Here is an 18581-nt window from a genome sequence, read left to right as displayed (position 1 = left end):
CATACTCCTGGATTTTGAAACAGTGTATGTAAAGGCATATCAGTAAGATATTTTCCCTTTTTCTTCTCTTTGTTTTTTTGTTTTTGGTTTTTTTTTTTTTTTTTCTTTTCTTTTTTTGATATTTCAGAACAAGGTTTCACTTTGTAACAGAGCCCTGGCTACCCTGGCATTGATTTGTAGACCAGGCTAGCCTTGACCTCACAGAGATCCTTTTTTTAATATTGCTAGTTTGGGAACATAGTATACTTTAATGTGTCAATTGAGTTACTTTTTTCAAAAATTTGTAGGCTATTTCTGAGGGAAAATTTAAAAGGCCATTGTATTTTATTAAAGGAAAGAAAACATGTAATAAAGGCTTCACTAATTTCAAAGGAGTATTCTATTACATCTAGAAACTTGTTTTGGATCTCTGACAATTGTTGTATTTGACTGTGGTTGTTCTAATGCAGTCTTTTGTTTAAATGGTTATTATTGAGCTGATGCCAGAAATAGCTTCCCCTTCTTCTCTTATTTAACCACTCTCTTTTGGATCATCCATGTGGGAAGTGTATATCTGGTCTGATACCTTGCTAATAGAATGTGTGCTTCTAAAATGTTTTCTTGAATTTATAATGAATTTTTTTAACCTTTCTGGCCATGGCTCAACTGCATTTGTGATACTGTGATGGCATTAGGGATCGTCTGTAAGGAGGCAACACAATGGTAGATGTTTTGAAACAATACGCAAGGATCTCTGAGAGAGGGGCAGGAAGGGAGACAGATGAGGAGGGAATTATGGGGGGAGAGAGAACAGTCTAGCCTTCACTCATTTCTTGTGTTTATAATGGTTTCCTGCCTAGTTATTGGAGGACCCTAATCAAGTTTAAGGTAGGAGTGGAATGAGGACAAAGTACTTAGAAAAAATTGTATTTTGATTTGGGTGTGGTGGCATTGAGTTTTAATTCTAGCTGAGGAAGCTGAGGCAGGTGGATCTTATGAGTTGGCAGCTAGAATGGTCTAGTAGTGAGACCCTGTCTCAAAACAAACAGCAACAACAAAAGATTAGTATTCTGGCCTAATTCGGTAGCTCACTGTTAGAATGCCTAATCCACACAAGGCCCTGGATTTGGTTTCCAGCACTCTCCTTTCCAAACTATATTTTAATGCTTTTCAGTTACATTTAGCCTATGATATGGTATAAATTTATAATCCTAACACTTTTGAACTGAGGTGGAGGATGGTTAGTTTGAGACTAACCTATATTACAGTGACTTTAAAGAAGGGTAGATGTGTGGTGGGAACTGATAATTCAATGTACATGCATAATCTTGTGAATTTTGCCAAAATATTACAGGGTAAACTTCATTAGATGAAAAATTCAAAGAAGGATGTTTATATTTTTACTACTTAAATAACACATTTATGAAAATGCTACAATAATTTATTTGAATTTCATTTCCAGATCACAACAATGGATCATTTAACTTGAAAGCTCTCTCTGGAAGCTCTGGATATAAGTTCGGTGTTCTTGCTAAGATTGTGAATTATATGAAAGTAAGTACTTACATAATAAAAATCCTCTTTCATTTATTTGAAGGGGAATTAGATCTGGTTTTAGAAATTAGATATTTATATAAAAATTCCAGGAGTTATTAAATTATGTGCATTTTAGTATCTGTAGTTTATTATATGCTGAGTATACGTCAGGAAAGCCCTAAAATTTAGATGTGATGCTTACAGCCTTTGTCCTCTGTAAAACTGGCATTCCAGTAATGTGCTTAACCAAATCTAGTTGATATTAGAGTCCAGTATACAACCTAAGCTCACCGTATGACTTAAAAAGTGTGTGCCTAAGCAGTAGAATGGAATGGTTTATTTCCTCCGTTCATCTGAGCCAAAATCCTACATATTTGAAGTAGATGATGGCGACTGGTCTCTGCTTGGAGAAGCACGTTAGAGAATCACTCCCATCTTAGCAGAGATGCAAAAGAACTAGAGGTTGGGTATCTGGCTGTGTGTGAATTTTGTAGTTTGTACTTGATCTGTAATATTTCTCAGTATCAGATGATAGTAAATTTTGACTGTTCATTCCTTTCATCTATTGCCCTGTGTGTTGAACAATTACTAAAATCTACTGATGATAGTGGGATAACGGTGAAGACCTTCTTCCTCCTGAGCTGTCAGTCAATTGAAGGGAATTGACAGTGGTTTACAATCTTCTTAGCTCCTAATTTTACTTTCCTTAGTAATATACAAACAAAGTCAGCATATTTATTGTGATAACAAAGCTTCTGATTTGAGCTGCTTTGCAGTTATTGATAAAGAGTTGATTACGATAGGCTGATTGAGTTTGCTGTGTATATACCAGTAATCCGTCCCACAAAGGAAGTGAGTGTAATCCTCTTCTTTCTGCTGATGGGATAAAGTAGAATTTGGCACTGAACATACTGCTCTTTTAAGATCTTGTAGTTTAAGTGCAGAGAAGTGGATGCTCATCAAGCTAAGTCCTAATGGAAGTTCCGTGACAGCCTTCTAAGTGCTGTGCCAAATCCACTTATCTTCAGGTGTCTCTCATTTGATACATAGTTTTGATGAGAACAGAACAGTGGAAACTACCTAACTTGTCAAAGGATTTGTTACCTAATCCTTAACTACCTATTTTCTTCGTCTTTAGAAGTCAGAAAGCTGGGACTTGGGCTCAGTGATAGAGTGCAAACACAAGGCCCTTGGTACTATCTCTAGCACTGCAAGACAAAACCAGAACAAGCTGGGTGTGGGACATACCCTTGTAATCCCCCATATGGGAGGAGAATCAAAAGTTCAAGGCCACTGCTTGTGGAGGTCAGGACAATTTTTGAGAAGTTGGTTTTCTCCTTATACATTGTGAGTTCCAGAGATCAAACTCAGGCCATCAGGTTAGGCAGCAAACACCTTTACCCCCACCCTTCTTTTTTGTTTCTTTTTCTTTTTTTTTTAAATTTCTTTTATTTATATGAGTATATTGTAGCTGACTTCAGACACATCAGAAGAGGGCATTAGATCCCATTACAGATTGCTGTGAGCTAGCTACCTTATGGTTGCTGGGAATTGAACTTAGGACCGCTCTTAACCACTGAGCTATCTCTCCAGTCCCCCACCCCAACCCCCCCCTTTTTTTTTTTTTTAATTTTTAAAGACATGGTCATTCTGGATGGCCTGGGACTCGCAGAGATTTTCTGCTTCTATGATTGAAGGTATATACAACTTAATGGGTTTTATATAGCATTGTTAGAATAGCTTGGTAGCCCTAGAAACTATTTTTGTTTCTTAAAGTAAATGACTTCCGAATTGATAGCTCTTTATATGTGCATTTTACCCCCAAATTAATAGTTATGGAATAAACTTTGGGAATCCTGAAGGGAATTACTTAGATTTAAGTTTTTGGATGGGGGAGGGAGGGCATTATTCTCTTTGTTAATCACATGCTTTCCTAAGAACAGTGCACCCTTAGATATACTGAATGGAGATGAGGTATGTTAGGATAAGAAGAGAAGAAATTGTTTAAAAGGGAAACTGATCAGTTTTACAAATTATATCAGAATTTGGAATGTTGTAAGTGGGGCCAAAATATCCTGAGTCTGTGTGTCAGGGTTGGAGGACAGTGTTAGAGATTATACTCTGGGTTTTGTGCATGCTAGGCAACTTTTCTCTATTACTGATCAGCATTTTAGGCTCGCCTCAGAGTCACTGTCTAGAGGATGGCCTTGACCCTTCTTGTCCCCAGCTCCCTGAGCTCCCAGTGCTAGGTTTATGGGTGTGGTGCCTGCCTATTTAGGCTCTATGTGTGCTAGGCAGGTACTCTGATCACTGAGATATATCCCCAACCTCATTAGGAGATTTTTAAAATTAAACAATCTTTTGTTGTTGTTGTTGTTGTTGTTTTCTCTTTGTTGCAAGGTCTGGTATATGGACTTTGTAGATGACAACTGTGTCATAATGTCAAAAGGTTGGATGTGCCTGAATTTAAGCAAAAAAACCTGCAAACTTTGAGTGGAAGTATACTGTATCCCTTTCCTTCTTCATTTCTTCTTCCTTTCTTCCTCCTTTCTCCTAAGACCTGTTTTGAAAGGGCAAATGTGCATGTCTAATAGAAGGTAACTTGTAAACTGGCAAGGTTTGTCAGTTTTTCTCTCTCCTTTTGGAAGATCTGATAAAAAGAACTTTGAAAGCAACATAGGTAAATATAACATCAAAAATATTTATAAAAGACCTCTTTAATTGCTCACCAAACACCATGAAAAGTTCTAGGAGAGTTATAGGGGAACTGAGATAGAACTGAGTGATTGTTGTAGTTCATTGCTGTGAAGAGACACCATAACCAAGGCAGCTCTTATAAAGGCAAACATTTGATTGGGGCTGGTTTACAGTGTCAGAGGTAAGTTCATTATCATCATGGTGGGAAGCATGGCATCATCCAGGCAGGTATGGTGCTGGAGGAGCCAAGAGTTCTACATCTTAATCCCATTTTGATCAGAAGGCAACAGGAGATTGAGTTCTGTAGTGGGCGGAGTTTAAGCATAGGAGATAGCAAAGTCATCGTCATCCCCAGTCCTGCTGTCTTATCCCTGTAGTATCTTGTCTACCTTTAGATCATGGATGTGTTCTGTGAGAAGCCACTTACTTTTGAGCACATTTCCCTTAACGTCTGGGTGCACAGCGCAGTGACTGTGATTAATCTTAGAATGACAGTGTTCTCTGGGTAACCACCTCTGCTGTTCATAAGTTGGCAGTACTCTTCTGCTTACCTGTGTCCCGTACCTGCTCCTTTAATAAGCTCAGCCTTTTAAAAAATATATATCCAACTCCAGAATAGACAGGTTTGCAGGTATCCGTCTATCTCTGATCAGCTTTTGGATCTACTTAGGGAAGTTGCTTTTGGTGATTTCATTGTGTTCAGCCTGCCCTTTTTACCACAGTGGAGGATACTAGAGGTGACCTTCTCTTGAAGCATGAACATATGACTGTGGTCCAGCAGTGAAAAGGCCACGTAGACAACTTCCTGCTTAAAAGAAAGCAGCTATATAGTACTTACTGTGCTGTAGTTTAGTTAGTCCTTCTTGACGGTCAGACCATTAGAGTGCATTTTGTCTCCCTTAAGGGTTGTAATACTTAATATTGTAATAGTCAGCGAGAAGGCCTATTACCTGTGTCCTCACCAGTGGACTCATTTACAGTTTTCTATCTGGTTAAGTGAGAAGCATCTTGATGGAAGTTGAGTGTTGGTTCCTGTTTAAGGACATTTGAATTTTCTTTTTCTCTGTTTCTCTGCAAGTTTTTTTAAACATTTATTTATTTTATGTAGAAATATACTGTAGCTGTCTTCAGACACACCAGAAAAGGGCATCAGATTCCATTACAGATGGTTGTGAGCCACCATGTGGTTGCTGGGAATTGAACTCAGGACCTCTGGAAGAGCAGTTGGTGCTCCTAACCACTGAGCCATCTCTCCAGCCCCAAGTTTTGTTTTAATTGATTTGCAATAACTAGAAAAGTCTGTTGTTGCTGTCATCCTCTTCCAACTCACACAAACACATCTTCATCTTGTTATGTATCATCTGTTAGTTTTGAACTTATGTAGATTAGGCTAGACTTGAGCTCATCATGTAGCCTAGGTTGGTCTTGAACTGACAATTCTCCTGCTTAAGCATCCCACATACTGTAGTTACAGGTATGTAGGCTCACACCTGGCTTAAAGTTATTGATTTTTTCCCCCTTCTCAGTTTATCACTTGATTTTTTTTTTTTTTTTATAAATCTGGTTTTGTATGATTTCATGTTCTTGATCCCGATATTCATACTGCCTCAGATATTATATGTTGTATATTTTTGAAAAGATCAGTTTATATATGACTGACTTAATGTGTTTGAAAACTTTCCTCAACAGACACGACATCAGCGAGGAGATACGCATCCTTTAACTTTGGAAGAGATTTTGGATGAAACACAACACTTAGATATTGGACTTAAGCAGAAACAATGGCTAATGACGGAGGTAAGAATAGTCTTAAAACTCTTGTAGGAATTAGTTCACTACAAACATTTGCTACAACTAGAGTTCTTCTTTTTGTGGTGGGTGTGGTGCTGGAGATGGAACCCAGAGCCTAGGGTGTGCTAGAACATTCCACTATTAAGCACTCTGTCATTTAGTCATCTTCAACCTGTAGATGTGTTTTACTATTTTGGGGTGTGTAGGGGTGTCTGCACGTGAGCACATGCACCCGAAAAGAGCAGAGAGAGGCAAAGAGAAGGGTGGGAGGCAAGGTGTGATTTAGTAGTCCATGTTCACTTCAGACTCAGGGGACTCTGTTTTACCTTCAAGATTCATCATACCTGGCTCAAAGTGTTTGCTTGTTTGTTTTTTTTTAAATACTGTAATTTGTTAATATTTTTACTTTCTTCCTTTTTAAAAAAAAGATTTATTTACTTTATGTATATGAGTACACTGTACTTCAGACACAACAGAAGAGGGCGTTGGATTCCATTACAGATGGTTGTGAGCCATCATGTGGTTGCTGGGAATTGAACTCTTATGGAAGAGCAGTCGGTGGACTTAACTGCTGAGCCATCTTTCCAGCCCAGTTTTTTATTTTAAAAGATTTAATGTAGAGTCTTGTTTGAACTTAAGCATACACATTTCTATAATTTGTTTGGCTTTGGTTTCCACATACTTTTATTTATGTTTTAGAAAGTATTTTAACACTATAGTAGAGTTGTGAAGTCAGTGCACCGATTTTGTTCTCATTTTCATAAATAGTATTTTGAATTGTCAAACTCATGATCTTATATATTGCATATATGCTTTAGAAAATTTAAAGCCTAAGTAAGATGTTAGGGACAGTAAACCATTTTATTGCATTATTAGCATTCTGTGGTTTGATGAATGAGTTATCATTTCTAGTTACTTAGATAAATAATATGATTTTGTGTTTAAATAAATACATACCTTGAAGAAAGCCTAAAACAGTTACCGACTGTGCCAGTTTGCAAGTGAGTGACATCTTACCTATTTGGGTATTTGTTTCTTTAAAGTTTATTGATGCTGAAGAATAATATTTTCAAGACCAGTGATGAGTCTGAGGACCGGATATGAGCTGGGATGTAGTGGTACATGTCTGTAATCTCAACACTTGCAATGTAAAAGCAGAAGGATCCCAGGTTCACAGGTATCATTAGTTCCATAGTGAGTTCAAAGACAGTCTGGGCTACATTAAAAAAAAAAAAAGAATACCTCCTAAACAACCAGATGTAATAATTTATTTATTAGAAATCTTCCTGCCTCTGCCTACTAAATGCAGGGATTAAAGACATGTGCTGGGCTAGAGAGATGGCTCAGTTGTTAAGAGCACTGGCTGCTCTTCCGAGGTCTTGAGTTCAATTCCCAGCAACCACATGGTAGTTCACAACCATTTATAATGGGATCTGATGCCCTCTTCTGGTGTGCATGAAGACTGCATACTCATACATAAAGTATATGTATGTGTGTATATATATATATATATATATATATATATATATATATATATATATATATATGAACTCATTTGCATAAAATACATAAATCTTTAAAAAAACATGTGCCACCATTACAGGCCTAATTCAATTAATTTATTTTTATCAAGTAAGATGCTCTTGATTTTTATACTATAAAGTGCCTAAAATAGTTGTTTCTTTATTCTTTTTATGTGTATGTGGTTTGTTTGTTTGTTTATTATTTTGAGACAGGGTCTCACTGTGTAGTTCTGGCTGTCCTAGAACTCACTGTGTAGATCAGGCTGACCTCAAACTCATTGAGACCCATCTGCTTCCCAGGTACTGAGGACAAAGGTTTGCACCACTACTTCTAGCTAAAATCTTACTCTGTAGTTCAGGCTGGCTCACACTTGGCAGTAGTCTCCTGCCTCAGCTTCCTAGCTGCTGAGACTATAGGTATGAGTCACCATTCTACCTAAGATTTTTAACTTTAAAATACTTATACACAGATGTTGTAGATAATGGTAATAAATGTTGGTGATACAAAGATAATGGTAATTCACATTTAAGTATACAGATTTATGTATGTATCCAAATTTTATATAATTAGCAACATTAAAGTTTTACATTTTAAAAATTTGAATTTATCGTTACTGTGAGCATAAGGGAGGGAGTAGGTACATGTGTGCCACAGTTCACATGTAGCAGCCAAAGGCAGTCTCTAGAGTTTTTTATCTTTTTCTTCCCCATATTTGGAGTTGAACATGGGTCATCGGGATTCTGTGGCAAGTGCTTTTAGTGAACCATGTTGCCAGCCCAAGGATTATTTTTAGTCATTACTATTCTTTTTCATTTTCTTTGTTTTCTTTACCTGATTGGCACTAGAGAAAGAAGTATGTAGACTCTTTTTTTTCCCCCTTTTGGTATATGGATTGGATACAGGAAGGACTTTACATGTGTTAGTTAAGTACTCACTGAGCTGTATCTCTGGCCTTTCTTAACTGTTTGCATTGAGACTGTTCTCACAGTTACAGGCTGGCGTGAGCATGCGCTAACCTAGGTGCTTTCACTGTGTGATCTTCCTGTTTCAGCCTCCCAAGTAGCTGGGAGTTTCTCTACTACCAAATTGGGTTGCTCTGTTCTTGAGAAGCTTTCCTTGCCAGTAGTTGTGCACCAAATCTTGTAAGAATGTTAAGTTCAGTAATTATGTTCTGTTGACATTAGAGGTGCCCATGTGCGTTAGGCTGCCCCTCCACAGTTCTCTCCACAGCTGCGGTGCCCGTTGATGCCAGGAGAGGAGGACTTACTGTTGAATACTTTTTGCCAGTACGAGATAGACTATACTTTGGAGGAGGGATAGGCGATACCTATAGTTCACTGTCTATTAATAGCTATTTTATTGATTCTTTCTTTGTCCTCTAAAAGAATAAAGGTTCTTTAAAGCAATTGTGATAGAACGAGTTTCTGTCTGAAGAATGTGTGCAAGTAATGTACAGATTTTTCATTCTTTTAAACATCAGAAGCAAGTCTATGCTGACTTACCTGTTCTGGAACCCTAGATGTTTAGTGTTCTAGGTCTGCTAGCTTATGTTCATAAGATACTTCATTACGCTACTGTGTTGGGTGACGTTAGAATTTAAGATTGAGGTTTGCTTTTTTTATACATATATCCATATTGTGTTATTTTTACAGGCTTTAGTCAACAATCCCAAAATTGAAGTAGTAGATGGGAAATATGCCTTCAAACCGAAGTACAACTTGAAAGATAAGAAGGCCCTCCTCAGACTTCTAGATAACCATGACCAGCGAGGACTAGGTGGAATTCTCTTAGAAGACATAGAAGAGGGGTTGCCTAATTCCCAGAAAGCTGTCAAGGTAATCTCCTACTTTTCCTCCTACATCATAGCTATAATTTGAATTGGTAACGTTGTCTTTTTTACATTCCCCCCCTGAAATAAGGTCTTATTGTGTAGCCCTGGTTGTCCTAGAACTCAGAGATCTGTCTGCCTCTGTCTCCTGAAAGATGGGATTAAAGGTGTGTGCTGCCATGGCCAGCTTCTTATGCTTTTAAGATATATTTGTTTTTATGTATATATCTCTGGGTATCTGTTTAGGTCAAAGAAAGGAGAGGGTGTTGGATCCCCTGGAGCTGAAGCTACTGCAGTCAGTGTGAGCTGCCTGATGTTGGTGCTGGGAACTGAATTTGGGTCCTTTGGAAGAATAGCAAGGGCTTTTAACTGAGTCATTTCTCCAGTCTGCTCTTTATGGTTTTAAACATACCAAAGTACCAGAGAGCAGCAGGATTGGGGGGGAGGGGGTGTCGAGTTATTTTTAAAGTCTTTATCCTGTATATACATGGGGTTTTATTGATCCAGTTAAATTTTGAACTTTGTAGAGCTGAAGGGATAGATGGCTTAGTATTTGGATTTGTCCCCAGCATCCACATGGTGGCTCACAGCAGTGTCTAACTCAGGGATAATGACTCCCTCTTCTGAACTCTGAGGGCACTAGGTCCACACACAATGCAACACATGATGTAAAAGCTGCTTGTTGCCATTGCATTTCAGTATGTGCTGAATCGCTGAGCTGTATCTCCAGCTTACCCTGCATCTTGCTAATTGATTTATATGTAAGTTGGATTTTTTTAGTTATACCCGAAGTCTCTGAGGTAATGAAATTGTCTTTTTTTTGGAAGGTGTGGCAGTGTAAGAGGGAGACTGGGTCTCACTATATAGTTCTGTCCAGTGTGGACCTCTTTTTGTAAGCCAGGTTGTCCTTAAACTCACAGAAATGTCTGCCTCCTGAATGCTGGAATTAAAGGTGTGTGCACTGCTACATTGGGCTGTCCTTTGATTTTGAGATAAGACTACACATGGCTAAGATTAGATCTAACCTCCTGGTCCTCCTGTTCACATCTCAGGTGTGGAATAACACCACCAGACATACTCACCACAAACTCACTTGTTACTCAGTTTTCTGGCAACACAGTGAAATGGTTGACACAATCAGATTAATAAACAAACGGCTTATTTTAGCTTATGACTTTAGAGGTTTCAGTCCATGCTCAGTTTTATGAGACAGTCCACCATAGTAGGAGCATATAGTAATGGAAAATTACCACTTTCATCCCCAGGAAGGAAAAGAGAGTCAGAGCCACTCCCTCAGTGATCTAAGGACCTCTTATCTTACCAGGCTCCTATTGTGGCACCCTGGAGGCCATGCTTTAAAATGTGGGTCTTTTGGGAAATGTTCAAGATCTAACGTTTAGATTTATCAAAAGTAGAACTATCCTAAATTTTAACCTCACAGTATCACATTTTAAGCTGTATAGATGATGCAAATAATGACTTGTAACTAGGGCTGACTGGTTGTGTATGTGAGTCGAGTAAGTGAGTCTGGTGGAGGGCAGCAGAGCTGTTGGATCCCTTGCAGCTGAAGTTACAATGGCTCAGGAGCCACCAAGTGGGTGCTTGGAACTGAACAAGTGCTCTTAACTACTGAAGCCCCTCCAGACTGACCTTACTCACTTTTAAATGTATAATTCAGAGAGGTTCCAGATATTCACATTATAATGCTGCCAGATCCCCCTAATTGTTATGTTTTGCATACCTGAACAGCATCCTTCAACAACTAACTACTCTTTTCCCACTGTTTCTAGACATTACCAATGGGTTTGAGTCTGACTTTATTAGTGTTTGTGTTTTTGTGACTAGCTTATTTTTATATCCTTATGGTTCAAATATTGCTGCACATGGGAGGATTTCCTCCCTTTTGTTTGTTATATGTGTACATTGCATTTTGTTGATCCACTTACCCATTTTTATTTGTTTTGGTTTTGGTTTTATTAGACAGGATTTCTCTGTGTAGCCCTGGCTACCCTGGAACTTGCTCTGTAGACCAGGCTGACCTCAAACTCATAGAGATTTACCTTCCTCTGCCTCCCGAGTGCTGGCATTAAAGCATGTAGCACTGTCTGGTTTATATTTTGTTTTAAAAGATGAAATATTGGCTCTCTTTTGTCTTCTTGCTCTAGCTCTGTCCTCTCCTTCCTGCTCTCCCCCTCTCCACGTGCTCATGGCCAGCCTCTACTCCTCAACTCTCTCTTTGCCTTTTTCTGTCTCTACTATCCTTTCAACTCCCCTCTCCATGCCCTGAAAAACTCTATTCTATATTAAAAAAGAAAAAAAAAAATGAAATTTTGAGGGCTGAGGAGGCTTCGCAGTAAGTAAAATGCTTGTTGTACAAGCATGAGCACCTGAGTTCAGGTTCCCAGTGCCCACATAGCAGTACATGCTCGTATCCCCAGCTCCGGGTGCATTAAAACAGGCAGGTCTTAGGAACTCTGGAGCTGGCCAGGCAGCCTAGGTTCAGTGAGAAATGCTGTCGCACAAAGCAAGGTGGAAATAAGTTGAGGAAGAAGATACCCAAAGTTGACATCTGGATTCTGCATTTGTGCAAGCATGGACAAGGACACACAGAAACACAGACATACATACACCTTTATGTTCTTTGACAGATATCTAAGAAATCTGAAAGTATCCTTGAAGATAAAATTACTAAAGAAAGAAATTCAGCTCCAACCTGGGGCATGTAGACCCTAATGATGTACTGTGGGTTGAAAGAAAAGAAGCCTTTGTATGTTCATTCTCATTCTCTCTCATTCTCTCTCTCTCTCTCTCTCTCTCTCTCTCTCTCTCTCTCTCTCTCTCTCCCCCTCCCTCTCTCCCTCCTTCCCTCCCTCCCTCCCTCCTATATATAGATACAGATATATGTATGTGTGTATATAATATATATATATATATCATATATTATGTATAGTGCATGTTTTTAAATGAGTAATTTGATGTTAACTAAAAATGTTATATCTTTAAGGCTTTAGGGGACCAGATACTATTTGTAAGTCGTCCTGATAAGAAGAAAATACTATTCTTCAATGATAAAAGCTGTCAGTTTTCTGTGGATGAAGGTGAGCCATTTTATGTAGATCTTCAAGTTGCAAGTATATTGCAGTTTTAAGGCGATAAAGCTTGCAATACGTATGGTTGTAATTTAATATTGTGTTGGTGATTTTTAGCATCACCATCTCTTAGCCTATAGCTAAAAGACACATATCTATTATATCACATCTTAGAATGTGTTTGAAATGCTGTCTTGAGGGCTGGAGAGATGGCTCAGTGGTTAAGAGCACTGGCTGCTCTTCCAGAGGTTCTGAGTTCAAATCCCAACAACCACATGGTGGTTCACAACCATCTGTAATGGGATCTGATGCCCTCTTCTGGTGGGTCTGAAGATAGCTACAGTATATATAAATAAAATTAAATCTTAAGAAAAAAGAATTGCTGACTTGAAAGGTTTTAAGTCATTTGTACATGAAATTAAAATGTAGCAGTTTGTGATTTAATTTTTTTTTATGTTTTGGTGGCATGTATTTTTTTACACCATTTGCATGCCCGATGCCCACAGAGGCTAAAAGAGCATATTAGATCCTTTGAAACTAGAGTTTCAGATCACTGTGGATGCTTAGAATCAAACTCAAGACCTCTAGAAGAGCAGGCAGTGGCTCTGAACCACTGAGCCAACTCTCCAGCCCTAGTTCCTATTTTCTTATGCTGGTATCTCACTTGTACAAAGTAGGATTTAGTTTTGAATCCTGTGGCTATTTACTTAGTTTTTATTTTTAAAGAGTTTTATTACTGGCTCTGGGTGTGGTAGCCCAGCACTCAGGGGGCAGAGACTGGTTGATCTCAGCGAATTCAAGGCCAGCCTGGTGTGTATACCTACTCAAAAGTTATCCAGGGCTACATAGCAAGGCAATATCTTACAGTTAAAACCAGACAGGTTCATTGTAAATGGGACTGTATAGTAGTGCATTTCATACAGTATCTATATTGTGGTAAGCATATTTCCTTCATGTCTTCCTTGCTTTTACTTTCTCAGCTTCCTTGGACTTCTTTATTGACATCATAAGCTGAGAAAGTCTTAATACATGATCTGAAAATATAAATATTTGTTGGTGACTGATATTCTTTTGGGAATCTTTCAATTATTAAATTTTGTAAGAAAAATTGTTTTTCATTTACAGCAATTGTATAGTTGTATATTTAGATTTGATCTTCAGAATTTATGAGGGGGGAGGTGTGTGTGGGGTGTGTGGTGTGTGTGTGTGTGTGTGTGTGTGTGTGTGTGTGTGTGTGTGTGGTTGCATCCAATGCCTCAAATTTGTTGGGCAGGCATTACTACTGAGCTCTGTCTCCAGGCCTCTAGCATATTTTTATCATCCCTCTGTCTCTTTCTCTTTGCCCAGCATGAGTATACCACTTAGTTTATTCAACCTTTAAGGCACTTTTGATGTATCCACATATTCTCAGTCACAGTTTTTCATATGAAGCTTGCTCTGCAGCATGTCTGCTCTGGCAGATGTTTTAGTTGAGCTGAGTTGTTGATAGAAAAGAAGTTAGAATAGCCCACTAAGAACTACTACTTCCTCCTCCTCCTACTCCTCCTTCCCCTTCTACTCGTCGTCTTCTTCTTTTAAAAAAGATTTATTTATTATAAGTACACTGTAGTTGTCATCAGACACACCAGAAGAGGCATTTGATCCCATTACAGATGGTTGTGAGCCACCATGTGGTTATTGGGATTTGAACTCAGGACCTCTGGAAGAGTAGTCAGTGCTCTTAACTACTGAGCCATCTCTCCAGCCCTTAGAACTTCTTGATAGCAGTTTGTGGAGCCATTTTATGAATAGTCTTTGTTTAGCAGTAGTAGAGTATATTATATATAGTTTTTCTCTCTTTTTTTTTTTTTTTTTTTGATTTATGTATTAGGTATACAGCATTCTGCCTGCATATATAACCACAGGGGGCACCAGATCTTATTAGAGATGGTTGTCAGCCACCATGTGGTTACTGAGATTTGAACTCAGGACCTGTGAAGAGCAACCAGTGCTCTTAACCACTGAGTCATCCCCAGGACAGTCTTCCTGATAAGCTATTAATATTTCTTGTCTTTAATTTGATTTTTTCTAAGAATATTCTGCTTAGTTTTGTTAGCCATTTTCTGTTTGTGTTTTTTACTTGCACTTATATTATTTATTATTGCATTGGTTTAGATTGTCATTTTATATGTCCTTTGTTGGTCTAAAATCTTACTGATTGGCTGACAGAGACAAATGGGAGTTTTTATTCCCTCACTTCTCCAGATTACAAAAGTAATGTATATGATTATACATGTGATACAATTTCACATACTAAGGAACACATTTTTTCAGTAGCTTATTCTTCTAGTTTGATCTCTGCACTACAAGTACTCTCTAATGATGTATAGTTGTTTAACTCTCCACTATGTGTCTGTGATGAATAGATTGCGAAGTGTTTGCCTGTGCTACAGCAAGTGTCTTGTATGTTGGATAAAGAGTATTGATGAAGTATCCTTATAACTCAGGAAGATGCTGGAGAGCTAGACTGAGAAAAATAGTTTTGCTTCTTTTAAGATCTTTGTTGTTGCTTATTTATTCAGTATATTATGAAATGTTTTCCTAGATTTTTTAATACTGAGCCATACTCAACACTCCTGCGGTTGAACTAACCTTTGGTGTTAGATATTTGGTTTCCATCTCTGTCTTGTCTCTCTCAAAGATGGAGGACGATTTTGAGCAAGTGAGGTCTGTAAACAGCATAGGGAACATTCTTAAGAAAAACTGAGAAAGTTTCAGGGCTAGAAAGCATTACCATTTTGTAAACTAGGAAAGGGACAATGAAAGTCATGTTTTTGACTTAGAATAAAGAAAAGCAGGCAGGCTTAGCATTGAAGAGCTGGAAGCAACTTCCTCTTTCTGGGATCTTTATAGTAACATAATTCAGATTTTAATATTCATATGTGTCTTCTTTTAGCTTTGTTCGTTTGTTTTTAGGTTTTCTGTTTTGTGTGTCAGTCACAGTAACTTACTGTGTTTTCTCTCAAAAATTGTGTTACAAATTGCATCTTTAATGGCAACAGATTTGTAGATGACGGCTTCTAGAACCTTTTAATTCTCTCTTATTCTGCATCTTAATCGCCAACTTTGTATACTTGGTGTGGCTTCCTTCTTTGTCAAACCATTATTTTACTTTTGTTGCTCCTTTTTGTTTTTACTTCAACAACATATAATCTGTCAGATCACTTGTTATCTACTAAAATTTTGACAATTTTCTCTGAACAATGATTAATCAAACATTAAAGTTTCACACAGTCTTAACGAGTTTGATTTCCTTCAGTTCTTTGTGTGATTGATGTATGTGATACATTCTTACAGTTTTAAATCTGTGAATGTTCTTGAATGATAATAGTTTAAGGGTTATATTCATACTCATAGAGTTCCTCTCAGTTGCATTGTGTTATTTTACTGCAGTCCAGTTCTTTTATTAGAGTCCTTTCTGTAGCCCACCTGTAATAACTCTTCCCCCTTTCTTTGCCTGACACATTTTTGCTTGGCTTTTACTTTGACTTGATCTTCTTGTTTGAGATGTCTCTATTGTGGGTGGCTATGGTTGTCCTTAACTTTTAAGACAACTTTATTTACTTATTTTCTGTGTATGGGTGTTTTGTCTGAGTTCAGACCCTAGCCCTTTCTCCTTCCACCCTTAGTTATGGCACATTGTGAGATTTATCTTTGATGTGTTGGCATCGATGGTGATGTTCGTTTTAGCCCACTAGGTGTCAGTCTCCACTGTAGAACAGAAAACGCTCTTGAATGGATAAATTTCAAGCAAGTGAAAGATCACCCTTAATTCTGTCTATAACAAAAGCATATGTCCTATAGTTTGTTCTGTAGGAATTTTCCTAATCAGAAAAGTAAACAGAATATTTAGACCAAAGCATACATTTAATTTTAAAAGGACTTTTATTTCCTTAAACCGGACTCTTACTAATTTAGATATCATGCAGATGTTGGTGGTCAAGAGAATACAAGAGAATTAAATCTGTCACTTAGACAAGACTCCCTCTTTCTGTCACCTGGGAGTCTACCTCATGAGTTTACAATGGTTAAATAATAAAAGGGAGTCTCGCACTAATCAGTATGTAGGGTTGCTGCTGCTGGTAGTGTCGAAAACACAGCGTCTAAGACACGAGCTGTTTAAGTCTGTCTGCCACTTACTATTTTGACCAAAGGTTTTGTAGTTTTGGGTTTGATTAGTCAAATAGGAAAGAAGCAGATCAGTTTCATTAGCCTGGGCTGCATTTGCAGCTGTCTTCCTCAGCTCATAGTTTAGTGGCTGTTGGTATTTCTGATGAGAATCCCTATGAGACTGTCTCCTCATTGCTGGTAACCATTTTTTTAGAAGCTTAAAGTGTTTCATCTTTATTCTTAGAGTTTGTGGTTCCTTCTAGAAGCTATCATTGTTGAGTCTTTACTTTGTACTCTGTTCTCCTTTTAAGTGATTATTTAGTTTTATTTTTGTAGTGCTGTGGATGGACCTAGGACCTTTTATATGCTGGGCAGTTTCTCTACCACAACTTGACATCTCCAGAGCATTATATTTTGATGGTTTGGTAACATATGTTCCATGCATGTACTTTAGCACAATTTTTATGCAGATCAAAAGTTTTATGTGTGTGTGCGCCTTGTTGGTGACTCCAACTCTAGTCAGGCCAACAGTGAAAATTGTGTCTGTCTGACTGTCTACCTATCCACCTACCTATCTGAGATAAGAATTTTACTTTTTCCACTTTAGTCCACTCCTGAGCTCAGTCTAGTCCTAGTATTATAGTGTATCCAGCTTAATTTATTTTTTTAAAGTGACTTGACAATATTAAAGACAATAAAGATTAAGCTGGGCACCTTTGGTCTGGAATTTGAAAGGCTGACAGGTGGGGTCTCTGAGTTTGAGATCACCTGATCTACAAAGTTCCAGGACAGCCAGGCTATAGAGAGATACTGTGGAAAAACAACAACAAAAACAACAAAATAATCAAAATTACCTTGTTTTTTAATTAGTAGTTTTTTAGACATGTTTTATAAACTTACAAATCCTGCAACAGCATTAGGCTAAAGAAAGGCAAAGCTTCAGTAAAAATGGTATATGCCTGTAATTTCAATGCATGGAAGGCTGAGGCAGGAGGCTTGAGAGCATAGGGCTGGCTCAGCTACATAGCTACACCTTGGTCTAAAGCACTAGGTAGTTGGAGATATAATACAGCTCAGTGATAGAATGCTTGTCTGGTATATGTGAGGCCCTGGGATTGCTCATTAGCACTTCGAAAAGAAGGAAAAGAAAGAAGAGTAGGTAAATGAGCACAAAAAAGTTAGGAAATTTTCTCTGAAAATGATTGAGTAGCCATGTCTTTAAAGGAAATAGTTAACTTTTGTTTTAATGCATGGACAGTATTTCTCTTAGATTGGGTTTCTATTGCTATAATACCATGGCCAAAGCAAGTTGGGGAGGAAAGGGTTTATTTGGTTTATACTTATCCAGCACTGTTAATCGTAGAAGGAGATCAGGATGGGCTCAGACAAGGCAGGAACCTGGAGGGAGGAAGAACGCTGCTTGCTGGCTTGTTCCTCATGGCTTGCTCAGCCTGCTTATAACACCCAGAAAAAACAGTTCAGGGCTAGAACCACCCACAAGGGCTAGAGGCCTTCCACCAATTAAAGTAATGTCCTGCAGTTGGATCTTAAGAATGCATTTTGCCCCCAGAAATGAAATTCCTTCGTTTTTAGCTTGTGTCAACTTGACATAAAACTAGCCAGGATAGCATGTATTTTAAGGTCCTGTGTTAATGAACAGATGCATTTGTTAGACCATGGCTAACACTATTCCTAGTAGGGAATGCTTCTATGTGTAATAAGAAAGCTTTGTTGCTGTTGTTACTTACTCTGTAGACCCAGGCTGGCCTTGAACTCACAGAAATCCACCTGCCTCTGCCTACCAACTGCTGGGATTAAAGGCATCTGCTACCACTCCCTGGCAGCAGTTCATTTTCAGAGAATTTTGATTTTACAGTGTCACCATCAGAAGCATGGTAAAAAGTCTCTTGAATGAAGTTAACCAATGAATATATACAGTTGGGTTAATATGCAAAAACACAGTTTTTATATGTTGGTAAACTAGAATA

General features: G+C 38.1%; 1 protein-coding gene across 2 annotated transcripts in view; it reads left to right on the top strand.

Moving 5' to 3' along the window:
- The window catches only part of GTF2E2 (general transcription factor IIE subunit 2), a 45367-nt gene that overhangs the window by 21133 nt on the left and 5653 nt on the right, over window positions 1–18581 (top strand). For both annotated transcript variants that reach the window (XM_080929080.1, XM_080929081.1), the window contains exons 3-6: window positions 1442–1533; window positions 5902–6009; window positions 9180–9362; window positions 12360–12453. In XM_080929080.1, the coding sequence (XP_080785206.1) occupies window positions 1442–1533; window positions 5902–6009; window positions 9180–9362; window positions 12360–12453 (477 nt within the window). The remainder of the gene's footprint in view (window positions 1–1441; window positions 1534–5901; window positions 6010–9179; window positions 9363–12359; window positions 12454–18581) is intronic.

This window comes from Micromys minutus (genome assembly GCF_963924665.1).
Source record: "Micromys minutus genome assembly, chromosome: 14".
In the NCBI taxonomy this organism is placed as follows: domain Eukaryota; kingdom Metazoa; phylum Chordata; class Mammalia; order Rodentia; family Muridae; genus Micromys; species Micromys minutus.
This window is presented reverse-complemented; position numbering and strand designations above follow the sequence as displayed.